This window comes from Drosophila mauritiana, chromosome 3R (assembly GCF_004382145.1).
Source record: "Drosophila mauritiana strain mau12 chromosome 3R, ASM438214v1, whole genome shotgun sequence".
Lineage (NCBI taxonomy): Eukaryota > Metazoa > Arthropoda > Insecta > Diptera > Drosophilidae > Drosophila > Drosophila mauritiana.
Window position 1 is genome coordinate 9,911,306 of NC_046670.1, and position 17,338 is coordinate 9,928,643.

At 42.6% G+C, this 17,338-nt stretch overlaps 1 protein-coding gene across 2 annotated transcripts; it reads right to left on the reverse strand.

Annotated features, from left to right (window-relative positions):
• Nucleotides 1–59: 59 nt before the first annotated feature.
• LOC117144227 (mothers against decapentaplegic homolog 6) lies at nucleotides 60–16,341 on the reverse strand. Of its 2 annotated transcripts, none has more exons than XM_033309291.1 (8): nucleotides 15,974–16,341; nucleotides 15,139–15,262; nucleotides 11,662–12,946; nucleotides 5,707–5,760; nucleotides 5,515–5,640; nucleotides 1,773–1,991; nucleotides 1,559–1,709; nucleotides 60–1,490 (listed from the first exon to the last, which is right to left on the reverse strand). In XM_033309291.1, exons 3-8 carry the CDS (start codon nucleotides 12,653–12,655, stop codon nucleotides 1,325–1,327), a joined length of 1,710 nt encoding a protein of 569 aa, XP_033165182.1. In that variant the 5' UTR covers nucleotides 12,656–12,946; nucleotides 15,139–15,262; nucleotides 15,974–16,341; the 3' UTR covers nucleotides 60–1,324. The 2 variants fall into 2 exon arrangements, with proteins under 2 accessions (XP_033165182.1, XP_033165183.1); XM_033309292.1 differs by having other exon boundaries at nucleotides 15,947–16,341.
• Between the last annotated feature and the right edge of the window lie 997 nt (nucleotides 16,342–17,338).

Consider the following 17,338-nt stretch of genomic DNA (forward strand, 5'->3'; position numbering starts at 1 on the left):
AAAGTGTACTCCCCGATTGGACCAAAAACACTATTCCCTCAATAAAAATGAATAAATCGTAAATGTTTAACGTGGATCGCATTTATTCTTAGAACGAAATACATACAAGGCTGGGATTCTAGGATGGCCTACATGCAGTTTGGTTTGGTAATGGCTTAAAATACCTAGCGCACGGATTTAAAATAGAGCACCAGTTCCTCGAATTCGCATTTGCTACAGATGGAAATGCAAACGAAGTTGGTGCTTCGTCAATGGACATAAAATGATTACAGATTTAAATGAATTTATTCTGTGGTATTCAGCTGATGTAAGTATCGTGTTGCGATATCTTTTTATACACTTGACAAATGACAAATTTTTTAATTTAAACAATGAATGAACGTAATAATGACAACGAAAACAGTCAAAATATCAACATAAAACAAATAATGTTCGAACATGACGTGCGCTTTCTAAAGCCAATTGGATCCTAATGCGCTAGAATCTAAAACCGTTTAGAATTTGTTAATGGTGTTTTTTTCGTTAACCTAGGATCTATGCAGATTCTACTGAACAGATTTGTATTTCAGTGATGTTTGGTTTCATTTGGGTGGGGTATAAATTATGGGCTTGGGTTGTTCTAAAAACGTCGCATAGAAAAAGTAGTGGCTTTTTGAATGTATTGCATCGTAACTAGACTGTTCGCCATTCTCGAAACTATTAACCCTGATGTGCCTTCTGTTAAGTATGTATGTTAGATTAAATATTTATACATATCATATAGCTACTGGCAATGGAGCTCTAGCCCCTTGCGTCGGTACGTACTACATGTGTATATATATAGAGTGAATCACAGGATTTCAATTTTTGCTAAGTATTTTTAACAATCAATTACTATGTATTTCGGCTCGACTCGCTGCGACTTCTCGTCACCGCTTTCTCTCTCTCTTTCTTTGCTCTCTCTCTCTTAATGCGACTCAGATGCGTTAAAATTAATTTCGATGTGTCTACTAGCAGTAATTGAAACTTGTTTCGTAATTATGTATATTAACATTTAAAATGATTTCTTTTGCAGTCCTTTGTTGTTCCAAATTATTGGTTGTTTAGTGTTTAACTGGCGGCTCGATCGCCTGCCCGCCAGACACCGCCATCTCGTCCTCGCCGGACGATAATCCGTCAGTGCGCACACCTGCCTGCACAGCCTGGTCAGCAGCTTCTGCGCCTTCTGCAGCAGTTGGCGCGATCGCCAGCTGCTCACCTGATCGCAGGCGCATCCCAAGCCAGGCTCAACCACGTGCTGGGATGCCAAATGAGGTCCTGCCGAACGGGCCTGCATCAGGTACTGTCACCGCAAATGGCTAAAGTGAACCTCCAGCCAGCAGGGGCAGCCCATGATGTCCTGTCTTTTGTAGTCGCGTCCCCAGCCCTTGCCAAAGCTGATCTTAATGCTGAAGTAGTCGACGGGTCCCATGTGGTGATGTCCTTGCTCTCTCATGCTCAGCAGTTCAGCCCTGCGAAAAGGAGTAAATATACGTCATAAGAGGCTTTGACAACTGGGAACTTTCTTGAGGGATCATACCTATTGGTTTCAAAGGCCTTCAGACAAAAGCCCGGCATCACTTTGCACACTCGGTCCAGATTTTCGGCCAGGGTGGGTGAATCGACAAAAATGGTTGTATTCCCACGGTTGTAGATCCAAACATCGCCGTTCTCCAGGCTCAATGTGACCCCTGTGAGGCGGACCGGACTCCGATTAAAATATCTTTTCACGTTAATAAAACCTCTTCTCTTACCCAATCCGACCGTATGACGCGCTGTTGGCACCACCTCCGAGTGGATCTGATTGCCTGCGGGTGTGAGGTCACGTAGGCACATGCTGTCCACCTCACTGGCCACAATCCCATCCGTGTAGATATTGACTGCGTTCGTTTTGGCGTGAAAGAACTCCCCGACGCGGTGGGCCATCTCCCAGTAAGCGATTTGGCACCAGACCTGGCTGTTGATGTTATGATCTGAAATTTAAGGGAAACACACACGCTGTAGATGCAGGTATCTATTTGGATAATAATAATTGCATAATAATTAAGAAATCGTAATTATGTACTTGCTACTGTAAAGATTAGATAGGGATGAATTTACAAGGATTGCACGTAGCTTAATGCAAATTGCACCTTCTTTTTATATCTTTCACACCTAAAGTTTCTAAATGTCTAAAGTTTCGATGTCTAGTTAAGTTGCTTATGTATTTGTCAGATGGTCAACTCATTAAATTCATAAAGATGCCTGCGATAAAGGTTTTCCCATTACTAACTATTATTCAAATCGCAATCTTGTAACCCGCATACAAATTGTTAGCTAAAGCGGTAATAACTCTTTCGCCGGCCAATAAAATGTGATTTAAAATTGCCATAACATTCAAGCGATATCGGGGGAGTAGGCGCTATATATCGCGATATCGTTTGAAAATACAGAATACAGCGAGTCGCGCATTCAAACAGGCACATTCACATTACGTTCACACTCACTTGTGTGCTCAGACATTTAAATGGTAATAATTTTGGCGCCAGGGCATTACGTAAACAGACCGGCGACGCGTATTCTGTATGTGTGTGGTATTCATTTGCGCATATGTATGTACATACATATATCGGCCCGCTCGGCTGTATGTGTATGTATATATATAGTGCACAAACCCACAGAGTCTGTTTATGGGTTCATTTGTATATTCCGATTTCGAACGCGTGTCGGTCGGGCCAATAACAAAGTGAGAAACAAGTGCCGCTCTTTATTTGAAATCCTTGCTGACGAGAGTTTTCGAAAACGCGTGGGCTTTGAGTACAAATTGTTTGAAATTTATGTCCACATTAAACCAAACCATTCATAAAATTGAAAATTTATATTTAATTGAATGAATATACCTATGAATGCCACGGAATTAGTAAATAAAATGTGCTGAGTTTAAACGTTTGCAGTCGTAAAGCGAGACAATGCTAACATTGCGTATACGCCACCGTATCTGTAGTTATTTATATATGTACATACATATATGCCTGTTTGTTAATACCTACTTCAGATGACACCATTACCATTGTCAGCATAAACACACCCTCGTCTTGGGAATTTATCAATCAACAATGGCATAAAGAGCATTGTCAGACAACAGAGTGCAAATATCGCGCATACGCCATGGTGGCCAAATTGCCAATTGCAACAATGCCAGCGGGTCGATAGTCGATTACAGCGGCAGTGCAGTTGGCCAGAACCGATTCGAGAAATGTGCTTTGCGCATTGGGCGGCACACACAATCTACACAATCGCTGAGCGATTCAGAGGAAAATCGAGGAAAATCGCAGGGAAAACGAAAAGGCCGAATGGCGCTAAAGGCCAAGCCCAGGCGGGCGGCTAGTGGCGCCAAGTAAAAATATATCGCAATAAATCCGTAGACGGCTTTTAAAATTTTGCATGGCAAAGAATGTGCCGAATGGGGTGGCGAGCGGCGGGCAGCGGGGGCGTTGGACGCTGCAAGTGGCGCCTGTCCGATGTTTACCTAATTAGGTCGACGCCGGCGATTCCGTCGCGTCTCGCCATGGCCACGAAAAATTGTTTACCCCACCAGGCAGCCGTCGCCACCTCGCTCGCTCAACTGGGAGAGCAGCAAGCAGCTCGCCAAGATTGTGGGCCAGTTGAGTTGATCCAGGCGAAAGGTGAATCGGAAAATTGGGGAATCGGCTTGGCACCCTCATTGTGCAACCTCAAATGAAATTGAATATATCTACGTAGAAATTTCAACAGGTTCTGCCTCATATATTACACTTAACGTGCCATATTTCTCGAATTATTGGCCTTGAATAAATACATTATTTTGGCATTTCAATTGAAGATGGGAAATAGAAATATTTGAATAATTTTAATGGATCAATGATTTTTATGAATTGTTCTCTTAATATGGTTAAAGTGAGATATTTCATTTGAAGTGTATTTCTTGAAAAATTGTAATAGATTGTGATTTAAATTAAAGATAGAGCTCTAGGCTGGAGGAGGGTTCTGCTTGAAAGATCTACCTACTGCAGTTTTTCCTGTACTACACATTTGTAAATTCGTAGCGCCGCTTCATGGCTGCTGATTCCCCTTGCTAATATTTATGTAAGTAGGTACATAAATGTACATACATTTGTGTTAGATGCCCGAATCCACGGGCTGCTACATCATCTTTAAATTTAGAATATTTTATCTTCAATCTGTGTGCATGTGTGGGTCGAGGCAGTGGCCTGTAAGTTTGTTGTTGGTGGCACACATGTGTTGCCTTCGGGGAAACACGGATGCCCGACTTGTGTGTGCCACCGGCGATGAAGTTGCAGTAATGCAATTACGAAATTGAATCGATTGCTCAAGAAAGCTGAAAGAAATGTGGACGATTTAACATCCCATAGTACTTATTGACGTACTACATGGATGGTGCATCTAAATACCTTTGTTTTCCTAATTAACCACCACAATATTTAAAACACCATCCCATCATTAATTACAAAATTCTTGAGAAGGCCGTTCGAGTCTATTATTCGCAGTTCAAAGACTTTGCCAACAATGTCCGTTTGACAAAACTGTGATGGGAATCAATCAAATCGGAATTTCAATCTATTTTTAACTGGCCTGTCACCCAATCGTCGTAAAGCCGCAACTTAACGGTCCATTTAAATGTAATAGTTTTCCGTCGTTTCGTCGCCAGTACAATGCCATAAAAAAGCTAAATGGACGATGGTATATACACACACACACACTCACACGAATGAATGCATGCATGTGTGAGTTCTGGCCAGTTTCAGTTTCACGGTGCCGTCTCAGTCGCCGGGTAATGGTAGTGCCGTGAATGATATCATAGCCCCCATAGGACCCCTTGTACCCCCGCCGTCTCTGCACCCCCTTTCAAGCACTCTTGTAAGTTAGCATTAAAATTGTGGCGCCATCGAGAGCGCCAACTCACCTCGCTCTCCGCGCTCACTCCCTCTCTCTCGCTCAGCCCGTGTTTGTTTTTCGCTCATTATTTATTTTCATTTCGTTTTTGCTGTTTTCGCTTAAAAGTTAATATCAATATAGAAAGTGACGACCTGACGCGGCAAGCTGGCGCCACGACACAACAACAACTTGCCAGCCAGAGAGAGCGCCGCTCACACACACTACTACACGGCCCCAGCCGCAATACACCTAAATGGCAAAATAATCGCAACACTTCGCGCTCTTCCACTTTCTTACACCGAACAAAAATATCGTTACATGTTAAACAATAATATCATTTAGAAATATATTTCCATTTTATTTGGTTAAGATCTGGTCTTAAGTCCATCAACTATTTTTTAACATCATAAATAGATTGTGTTATTGTGGCAGTGTTGTGATATTTGATTCAAAATTAAATATGTGTGCAACCTCGAATTCATTCCACATATGAGCATGGAATTTTTTTCTGTGCACTCTCTCAATCACCTGATAAGCGGGGGAGAGCCAGAAGAGAGAGGGATTTTGGGGCACAAAACTCACCTTTTCCATCAGTGGTAACCGACTCGTAGAGAGCCGGCTTGTAGATGCTCGAAATGCTGGTGCTTTGGGCACTCCACGTGCTCAGCGCTGCCGACTTTGCATCGTTCTGCGAGTCTTCTTCGAAATCTGCAAGATTTGGTTTGGTTGATTAGTACACCCGGATCGAAAATTTATATGGAAGAGCCGGCTTACCTGCATCTTTCAGTCTCAGCATTTTTGAGCGTTGGTACGGCGGCGTTGGGGATTCTAAAATGGAAGACAAGGGAGGGGATTGTTTTAGATACATTGTGGTATACTTGTATGAATAGTATTATTAGTTTTGTAATAGATGCATCATAAACAAGTAAAATCTCCATAGTTTTAGAAATATCAGTAACTTATAACATGTTGAATACTGATACATTTTATATAACAAATTTGTATAACAGCACAACAAGCTATTTATTTATTACTCTTTTAAGATCACACTAACATAACCTGCTAGAAAGAGGTAAAGAACTCTACAATGCCATTATCAATAACTCGATCCAATTCGATATGCATGAACTTGCGTCAGTTCAAAAATTCGAAATGTAATCAAGTAAATTTACCAAGTTAATGAAATAACTTGGCTAACTAAACCATATGAAAATTCTTATCTCACCCTTATCGGCCTAATGCACTTTTACCAAGTTTCATTTCGGACAGCACCGTGGGTGATTACAAACCCTTTCGAGTTAACCAAAAGTTCGAGTTAAAAATGCGCGTCTTCTAGTCGGGGCGCATATAGGATGAGATCATGGTTCGCAAAACTAATACATACTAGTGTTTGAATATTTGAGCAGCAAATCAAAGCGAAACAAAAACAGAGAGAGAGAGAGAGGAGCAACAAAGCCAAACAAAAATAAAGGCCAGAAAAACTAAAAACCACGAAGAAAGAAAAGGCAGTCGAAACAAACCCAGGCGTAAGCGTAAGCAAGCCAAACATCAGCGCGGCGATATAAAAATAAATAATCTTTGCATATCAGCCAGCCCCACTGGGGGACATTTTATTTTTATTGGCGCAGAAATCGTTTGATGTGCGGCGATCTCCGATCGCTGGTAGATACCAGCTCCCATCTCCGATTCCAATGGCGCTGTATTTAATCTCGCTTACATTCTACATCCCACTCCGTTCCGTTTCGTTCCCATTCTTTCAATTCACTCCCAAAAAAGCAAACGGAACAGGTCGTTTTTGGTGGGGAGATGATGGGCGCAGACAAAGGCCTCAATGAATTACCTGCCAGATTCGAACCTCTCATTCAATTAAATAAATTAACTTATTTATGAAGCGTCGCATTAACATTTTATGGGCTGCATTAATGTATTACTTAAAAAATAATAAACTGTTTGACGAGAGCGCCATGAATATAACATATTTTAATAATATCAGATGGAACTTTCATACAAATGGAACAAGTTTAACAACCTATCCTATTTTTACTCTAAGAAATCGTTATGCAACGGATCCACTTCGGGTTAATAATAAGCTTAAACAATTTTGTAGGCTTTTCATTTTAAGATAACACCAAAATACAAGCCCTTAGATTAAATCGTTATTTTAAAGGGGCACGACAATATGTAAATCAAACTAGACATAAAGCAAATCGGCTTTGCATCTAAATATCTTTGATTAGCTTCCACCCAATCAAATGCATATCTATGCGATACATTTGGAAGAATTTTATATTCAGCTAACAAAAATCGTCATAAAAGAAGTGCACATTAAAGTCCAAATGTGGCAAGCAAGGTGCAACAGGTGAGTCCAGATTTCGATTAGAGAAGTAGAAGATCTGCGGTAAGTAATGCTCTTGGTATTCTGACGGCGCATAAATCGCTTGATGCGCCTTGTCAACGGCGCCTGGCGACTCGAATCGCCTCAAATGTACCCAGATCGTGGCGATTCGCCATCGCCGCCGGTCCCCAAGCCCCAATGTACCAGTTAAACCTGATTACGAGCGGCCGCGTCATCGACGCCAACGTCGAAAATCTAACAATTCTTAAAAACAAAAACACGAGCGCCGCAGCGAAACCGAAACTGAAACCAAAGGGAGAACCAACCATTCCAGCACGCCGTCAACAAGCTGATGGATGGATCGTATGACCACCAGTCGGCGGAATAGGCAACTGAATATTTACGGCTCTGGGTTTTGGGTTCTGGGCAAAAGAGTGCCAGTGCCAGGCGATTGAGTCAGATTCCAGTAATTGAAATTTAAACCAGGCGATACCACAAAGTGGACACCGCTTTGTTTGTCGACCATGCTCCAGATTTGCCTATTTAGAATAGATTTTAAAACGTATGGGGTATTTTAGTATCTATCAGCCGAACAGTTCTGATAAGAATCTTTCATATGGCATTTAAACCATATATGTATGTATATTGTTCGATAATACATAAGTTCTAGGTAATATCTTGTAGTTGGGTTGACTCAACTTCAGCACACCTGACATAATGATTAAAATAAGCGTAAAACCGAACTCCATGCTATGCCAGGCATACAACGTAATTAGTCAAGTTCCCTCCGTCGAAATCATTAAATAGTCCCGAAACGATTTCGACCAGCGCAAATATGCCAGCATAAATATGTATCTGTAGACGATCTCCAGAGGAACACACAAAAACCCTCAACGGCGCAGTGCAGCTTTATGGCCAAGAACCGCACCTCTCTGAATGGGATCGGATGGATGGATGGGGCAGAGGCACGCAAAATGATCCTTTTTTATAGGTGCCTCGCTGCGAGGCAGGGACGTTGGGGTCGGTGGAGAGCCAATGGAACCGCGATGTCCAAAGACCAAAGCACCGGTCGCGGGACCACTCGTCGTTACAATTCCTGGAATTGTGTTCCCCGACCGATGCGGATGGAATAACATTATCGACTTGTTTAATGTGTTCGGCGCCATCATTAAAAAACCAGTCACTGTCGGGACGTCGTCCATCCGCCGGCCAGACGACGATGACACAGCCAGCAGAAGGCAGCCAGAAATCCAGAGAGCCAGAAGGCGGCCTGTTGCCTGTTGCCGATTGCCAGTTCCCTGTTGCCCTGCTGCCCGCTGCCCGTTGCCTTCATCCAGTTGCCAGTGCACAGGCCCGTTGCACAGGCACACTGGCTAAGTGGCACAGGTAAGCGACCAGGTAAGGGAGGCTGTATCTGTATCTGTATATGTATCTGGCGACCGGCACGAACAGAGTCTTCATGTTTCCCAAAAGATTGTGTTTTGTGCACAGGAATGTCGGTATAGACATGCCTTTTTGCCATCACATCTACAGTGATTATCGGTCAGGGGAAGACTCTGAAGCTGCTGGCGAAAAAGTGGTGATCTTAATCTTAGTCGCTATTAAGTTAAACATCAACAAGTAAACGTATGCAATTTCCTAATTAATTTGTTCGCAATCTTACAATCTCGCTTGGATTTCTTTTGCTGTTGACTTCCCCCAATTAAAGGTTTATTTTTTACATTTATTAAATGGCTCATAAAAAAGTTTTTATTCTTATACAAATTGGGACTATTTTTTTTATGATTCAATAAACAACAAATAAAATGTACACATAGTTTTACTACATTGATAAGAATGGCCGTTCGTCGATCTTAATTTTGTGCTTCCTTCTGTTATTGCCATGTATATAATATTCCTCTGATGAATTCGATGGGTAAAAATTAATTATAAATAAATGGGCAAAATTATTGTAGCTTTAGCAGAAGTTCTTCATTCTGCACATGGCACAACATTGGGATTTTGTTTGGGGTTTGAGGTTAGACCAGCTCCGCGATGGTGCCTATCATCGCCAATTGATGAAAACAACGCACACAGATGATGTATTACAGGCATGCAGTTTAGTGCTGATATAATAGTGCGATTAGATTAGCACTAGAACGGCGATCCATGCGGCCATACAGTTGTAAGCTCGGCCGAGTGACACGCACGTTCTAGATAACGTTCAGTGTGGCCAGTAAATTTGTTGCCCGGGCAACTGGGTTATAAATAAATGGCACTCGTCGATAGCTTTAAACCGTGATGAAAGGCTTGCACTGCGATGTAAGTGCATGGTGCATCTTTAAATCTGCATGAAAAGATGTATGTATAATGCCTACAGATGCAATTGGTATGTCTACGTATTTTTGATACGCCAACGAAGTGTGTGCATGCGCGTGCTAAAAATAAAAACAAACAAATCGGAAAGCGCACATGTATGTAATGCACATATGTACGATGTACATGCACATGCTCCGATGTTTGCCCGAATGTACATAGTGCGAATGGGATCTCTAAACGGTGCGCCAACTAGCTGGTGGCGACGGATATGCCGCGGCCCCAGCTACAGTGAAGCGTCCCAAACAAATCAAATCAAGTTTCGATGGAAAATGCATCGAAGAATAATTTAAAAATTTTAATGTCTCAATCTTAACCTACAAAAATTTGTCAGAATTTGAATATGATTTTTCGGTCTGGACAAACGCCCATAAGCAGGCAACGTTTTTAATAAAGTTTTTCATTAACAATAGATGCTTTTCTCAAGTTAAGCAATGATTTTTAAAAAACAATTTTTTGTATGTGGGTGGGTCTGAGAATTTCTTTATTTTCCTAAACTCCTGTAGCTCGTTTGCCTTGATCGTTTGCTTTAGGGCAGCTGGACTGTATTTCGAATGATTCGAGTACTGGGACGAGTACGGGTAATGGGTAATGGGTATGGGCAATGGGTTACGGACTCCTCCGACTTTGCTTTAGCTTTTGCGTTTGCGTTGGCGACGACGCCTGATTATTTCCTGGCGCCAGTTTCTAAATTTACGCAAATTATTTTGAAAAGAATTTAGTCGCCGTCATGTTGGGCCGACCGTTTGCGTGGCGCTTTCACGCACATTCTGCGCCGCTCTCTCCGCTCCCCCACGTGTATGCGTGTGTGTGTGTTTTGCTGCTCGAGTGTGGTGTGTGGGCCGTGATAAAGCGGAATAAATGAGCCGGAGAGCGGTGGATCCGGTGGGTGTGTGAGTGCGCAGCGGTGTCTATGTTTGCGTCTGGGCAAAAGTCAAGGCGGCGGCGCACAGTGAGCCAACACAGAAAGAAATAATAATGCAGTGCTAGCTGGTTTTAGCCTTTTATGGTTCAACCATGTTGCAGGCTGCATCCTGCTTCTCAAATTAACAGCGCATGTTCAAAATTGGTCTTTTGAGACTGAAAACCTAGCAAATGCATTGGACAGCGATGTTAATTGTGGTTTTGTTACGTTAATGTACGTGCAAAAATGTAGAAATCGCACTCATCACATGACAGCTGATATGTAAAAGCAAATATAGGTATTTCTCCGAAATCTGATCATTTTCTTTACACTTTCTTTTCTGTGCAGAAACTTGAAATTCAGTTTAATGCATACGGATACAGATACAGATGCACCTTGTATCTGGCTCTTTTGGCTGCGCTCTGGCTCTCCAGACCGAAGAACACTCACTCATAAGTACGAATACCCACACCACTGCAGAGTGCAGCCCATGCTTGTTTGCGAAAAACAAAAAACAAATTTGGCGAGCAGAGCGGCATGTTCGTATGGATTTCGCATGCCGCAGCGAAAGTTCGCATGTGTGAGTGCCATTGCCTGTCTGTGTGCCCTGGCGCCACCGAATACATGCTCACCACACAACCAGTGCATTGGTGTGTGTGTCTGTGTGCCTTCACATACAGTGGCGGGCACGAGTATTGGCACAGCTGGCGCTTAGATTGCTATTTGCTTTGCCTACCGCCATAAAGATTCGGATAAGGTGCGAATTTATTGGGGGGAACCAATTGCAAATGAATTTTCGATCGATCTACATAAGTCCAGTGTAAACGCGATTTCCCCCCTTTTGCGGTTTAGATACCGGAATTGGTAAATTTTAAGTTTCCGATACTTTTATCTATGTAACGAAGTTCATAAGTAAAAGCATTGTTTAGCGTTCTGTATGCGCAAATTTTAACCTATTGGATTCCGAATTATACATTGGGAATCGATTAAAGTTCTGAAACTGCTTCTTGAAATGATTTAAAACGTCCCATTGTATTAATTATTTAATCTATGTTCAAACATGTTCATGGATCTTGTCTAGAGCTTGAATACTTTATGGAAGTAGATCCCTGTGGCTGGAGTACAGTGGTCCTACCTGTTTCGGGCTGGTGCAGGATGCGAAACCAATGCAGCGGATTGCAGCACATGTAGATGCAGTCGCGGGCGGCGGGACAAATGGGCAGTCGCTTCAGTTCCTTGGCGTTCCACAATTCCTTCCAAAAAAACAGACGGCTGGCGGTCACGTGCGGCTCCCAAAGCGTTTGCGTTTTGCAAGGTATCAGGATGCACTGCAGGTAGGTGGGTGCGGTGGTGGTGGTGGGTTCCACGACATTGCGCTGCGTCTTGGTCGGCGGATCCACGCGACTCTGGACTGCGAGAATAAGTTCGATTCTCTGCTTGCGCTTGAGTTGCTTTATTAGCGCTTCGAAGTCCTCGCGAAATCGTTTGGCATTCTGGACTTGCGTTTGAGGGGGATAAGCGGTGGCTCTGGCCGTGCTGACTGGAATCGTGAGTGTGGATCCGTTGGTGGACTCCGTCGCGCCGCCGCAGCATTTCCGAAACATGGTCGTAAAGGTGGTGGCACTTATCATCCGGCGGTCCACCGGCTGAACCTGTCCCTGATCCGGACTCCGATCCTGATCCAGATCGCTTCCGTCGATCAACATATCGTCGCAGGAGCTTGCGCAGCTGCATCCAGGAACGGTACAGCAGCGGTCGCATGCTGACGGAGGCGGCGGCAACACATCCATGTGATTTGGCAGACGGCGATACGGATGGCTGTTGTTGTTGTTGTGGCTTTGCCCCTGACTCAGACTCAAACTCTGGCCACAGGAGCTGGAGTTTGAGCTGGAGCAGTCCATCCCGCAGGCTATCGAACTGTAAGGCGGCAGCGGTGTCTGTCGCATTGCCAAGGAGTCCTCTTCGTTGCAGGAATAACCAAAGCTTGGCGTACACTGATGAGGGCGGGGTCGATGTGGAGGGGGAGGCGGCCGTGGTGGCTGAGCGGGCGGTGCTGCTGACACCCCATTGCTCCGATAGTTGCTGGACGCATAACGCCATAACACCTTCTTTTCTCTTGGGAATATCATGGAGGGACATACAGTTTTGCGGTAACATCGATCCTATTGTATGCGCATTATTTGTAGTTGACTAACTTGGTTCGCGGACTCGACGGTGCCGGCTAGTCACGGTAGTTCACTTTGTAATCTTCTTAGCTACTCCGGTTGCACGGGTGGGTGTCTGGGAACTTGGACTTATTTCGGGGCGGGCGAGGGATTCAGGGGAGTTGGGAACTTGTTAAACTGTTTTATACGTCTCGTATCACTCGTTGATATGTATGCTTTCGACGGCTTGATATGTACTGTCCAGTGGTGTGCACTCTGCAATAAAAGAGGAGTACGTTGATTAGTCACTGGCCTAATTGGTCTTCCGAGCATCGTTAAATGCACTCGTGCTTAAGTAAAGCGGGGGTGGAGTTTAGAGAGGGGTTTGCCTGCACCTACTCCTCAAAACCTAATTAAACTGATCCCTAAATCTATATTATTTAGATTCCAAAACATACATAGTTAAACCGATCGGCTTGTTAATTCAATGTTTATATTGCTACTCTTTCTTTTCTTTGAATATATCATTTGGTCTTTCAAACCAAATCATAAATCTGAATTGTATTTAATTAAGCCCTGTATTAACCCTTGAAAAGTTTAAGGGAACACATATGCAGGTGCATACATAAATACATATAAAATCAATAATGAGTGTTTTTTGAATGTGCCACATTTCCTATAAAAAGGCAAACATTTCCCGTTTTCGATTTCCAGACTACGCCCCTGGTGGCAGGCAAGGAATCTGGTGGTGGATCGCTTGAGTGAGTAATGTCCCCTCCCCGCCCTCTTTCACCGACGGAGAGCCGACGCCAGTGCATATGCAAAGATCTGTGCGGCAGCATCAGCTGTAGGCGGGAAAGAGACGGACGATGGTGGGGGAACGATGGGTAAGGGGGAACGAACGGGGAGCGCCGCAAATTAACAGCCCAAATACGCTTGTGCTTGTGTATGTGTGTGGCCCATGCGAGCATTTCCATTTTGTTGCTGGCATTTCTTGCGCTCCTTATCGACGACAAAAGTGGCGCCGCCGGCATGACGGCAACAACAGCACAGCAGCGACGAACAGCAACAAAATTACGAGTCAGCCCCACAAGCACGCTCACCAACACCAACACACCACACACTCGGGCTCTCTCGCTCACTCACACATACGGAATGCTTGCGTGCAGAGTAAAAAAAAGGCAGGGCGGCGGGCGTGCGAGCGAGAGGGAAGTGCCTGGCGCCACTGACGTAATAAAAGAAATAATAGTAACGATGTCGGCGGCAGAGGCGTCGTCGGAATGGCGCCACACCAACACACGCTCACCTCAGACAGACACACGGACAGGGACGAGCGACGCGACGGTCGGTTTGTCAGCCGGTTTGACAAGTTGAAGAATCAACAATTTAAGGTTGAGGTGAGTAGCCACCAGAGAGTGTGAGTGTGGTGGGAATTAGAATCGAAGGCGCTCTCGAAACTCTTCTGAAAAGTCATCAAGTCGAGAACTTAGAGTTCTTAAAGTCTATCTTTGAGTCAGAAATTCTCAGCCCAAGAATGCATCTGGGTTTTTAAATCGGAAACAAAAAAAAAGGTGTGTTTCAAACAGTAGCATTATCTTATGAGACTCATTTCATTCATTTTATCAAGAACAGAAACATAATTTGGAATCAATTTATAAGATCCTTCATTCCTTCCACAAAAAGCTTATAACTGAACGATTAATTTTTTTCAATAATCAAAAATGCAGTGCGAAAGCGGCAGAAAGAAATTATTTACATACATACATCTAAAATTATGCATGATATGCGATATATACAAATATGTATATATTATGCATGATATGTTTTCTATTTCAAAATTGCAGAGTGTTAGCCTGAGATAGCCTGAATAAAACCCCTTCTCCATTGAATACTATGAAAAATGTAATCCAGCGATCAATAATGAGAGATCTTTAAGTTCATAAAATTCAGTATTTAGAGCAAGTCCAATAAGCAAAAAAAATTGCACATCAACTTTTCAAAAGCCATATATCGCACATTTAACAATCAATTGGAAACAGTCTATACTCAAGAATTTTTATTCAAACCCGCTGAGTGATTATTTTTCCCAAATTCACGTTTACAAATTTATATGTACATACGTAGTTATGGACTCTGATAATGAAAGCATGACTAATTGCAAGTCCAATTGGAAACTATGGCGATTTGGCATAATAAATGAAATATTATTTACGAGGGATCGTTTAAAGTTTTCCGTATTAATAGCAGAGTTTAACAGGATTCTTTACCACAAACATAAATCGGGTTAAGAATTGTTGCGTTACCAAATCAGCTTCGAACCGCATCAGAAAATATTGAATATCAAAACTTAAATAATGCTAATGAGTGATTAGCATTTGTTTGTTGACTTAGCTATTTTGCATAATCACGAGTGCACCTCTTCAAGTCGGCTTGATTTTGAATTCTAAGAGGTGGAAATAGGTACTTACTGTTTTAAATTTGTTTTTTAGGCCGTTTCCGTTTTATCCTTTCCTTATGTAGTATTAATTTTTGATATGTGTAGGTGTATTTGATATGTTTAAAGGTTCACTTGATAATTTGTATTTACATTGACTGCAGAAGAAACAAACTATTAGCAACGAATTCGAATTTGTTTAACACGTGCCGACGGGTTTTTGTTATGGGATTGGCAATCGCAGTCGATTTTTTCTTTTCTTTTTTTTGCTGCTGGTCAGTCACTTTTTCCTATGCATGTTTATGTAGACTTGTGTGTATTTAATAAGGTGCGAGTAATGTGTTGATTTCGGTTGAATATTATGTTGAAGTAGCCGAATGCCGGAAAACAATAACAATTTTAACGTGGTGGAAATAGTGTTTTTTTGTTGGCTTGCGATTTGCGCTCTGCTTTGATTCTGCCGGCGTCGCTACCTCCGATATATACGTATACGTATGTTTGTTTGTATGGGCCAGTGCAGGTACAATGTGTGTACGTGGCTGGCGAACAATTGCATTTCTTTTCTTGCTGTTATTTGCTCAGTTAAGGCTTGAACACACTTATTATTTGGACCGCATTTTTCCCCCGATGCTCATTGATTTTTAATTTGCGCAAACATTCGCACACGAACACACACACAAAACACACGCACGCAAACGAGATCGAAGATCCGTTATCCGGGCGGAGAATTCTCGCTCTTTCTTTGCACACACAAGCACAAACAAATGCATAGAATTCATAACAGCAAGCAGCAAAAATAAAAGATTTTCGCCTGACGATTTCCAATCCCCTTCGATTCTCACTTCAATTGATTTGCCTGCTGCACTCACACTTTTTCTATGTATTTCCTTCTTCACATTTCAGTTCTAGAGCGCACAACAACTTCACTACACTTGTTTGTTGTTTACGACGCCCGCGTTTACAACAACAAAAACAAAACCCGTAAATGTTGCGAAAAAATAGTCGGGAAAAGGCGAAAAAGTCCGATACTCAGGAACTGCGTTTCGTTGTCATTCAATTAACCCAAAAATCATTTAGCAGTCCCGAACACAAATAACGTTATTTCGGAAAATTTCTCGTGGCAATACGTCAAGTATCCATCTTTTTGTTGATATCTTTCGGATTTGGATTTCTCGAACGGCAAAAGAACACACAAGCGACGCGGTTGAAAATTGTTGGGGCAATGAGCGAAGCGCTAACGAAACACTGTGCGGATTGATAGTCTTTGGAGCTGTGGGGAATAAACGTGGACGTTGAGTTTACCAACAGCGCCTGAGAGAGCAGAGCGACTGTTTAGTTGCGAGAGGGAGGTTTAGAGAGAGAGAAAAATTAAGTGACCAAGATATGGGAAAATTAGAATCATAAATAAAGTTTCCGTTCCAACAATGTATAAGAACTTCAATTTTATTATTAATTTAAAAAGATTTGTTAAAATATCTTTAGATTTTTCACATTTCCATTCCTATTGCGAGTGCTGAACCTAAGAATCGAAGACATCTGAGAGTAGAGAGCATCCGTTGGATGGCTACTATGGTGTGGTGAGTTTCGTTTCGCTTCCGCGGACAGATACAACCTGCGCACGCACACCCACACTTCGCTTCATGCTGGCAGTGCCGTTGGAAATAGTGTTGGCTAACGCGGTAATTTCAAAAATTGATAAGTTTTCTAAAAAATATAATGTGGGAAATACTGTCGTAAGACTATAATATGGGAGAAATCTATAACTTATTTTTATAATTGAAACGCTGTGTTTCAGTATGAGCATTTTATAAAAAGAGTTTAAATTAAAAAAGTTCAGTACCTTAAGTTTTTATTCAAGATGGCTAAAAAGGTAACTGCTTAAAAGGCGTACAAAGTTTAATTAACTTGACATATTAGCCCCTGTTAAATATGTCTGTTGAAGTTGCCAAAAAACTCAACTCCCTCGATCCTATCGAGAGCGGAGAACCTGAGGAAGCAACATCGACATTTAGCGCGGTCTTGGTTGCCGCAAAATGTGATGAATGGTTGTGATCAAGGGCATATCAGTTGCATTGCCTTGCCCATGTCTGCCAAACACACGGACGCACACACGCCCATACAAAGTGGCGCCCCTGCAGCGGCCCTACACACACAGACACACATTTAAAGCGCGCGGCGAGGATCGCATACCGCACTGAGAGAAAAGTCGATGAAATTATTTATGCTAAAAATTG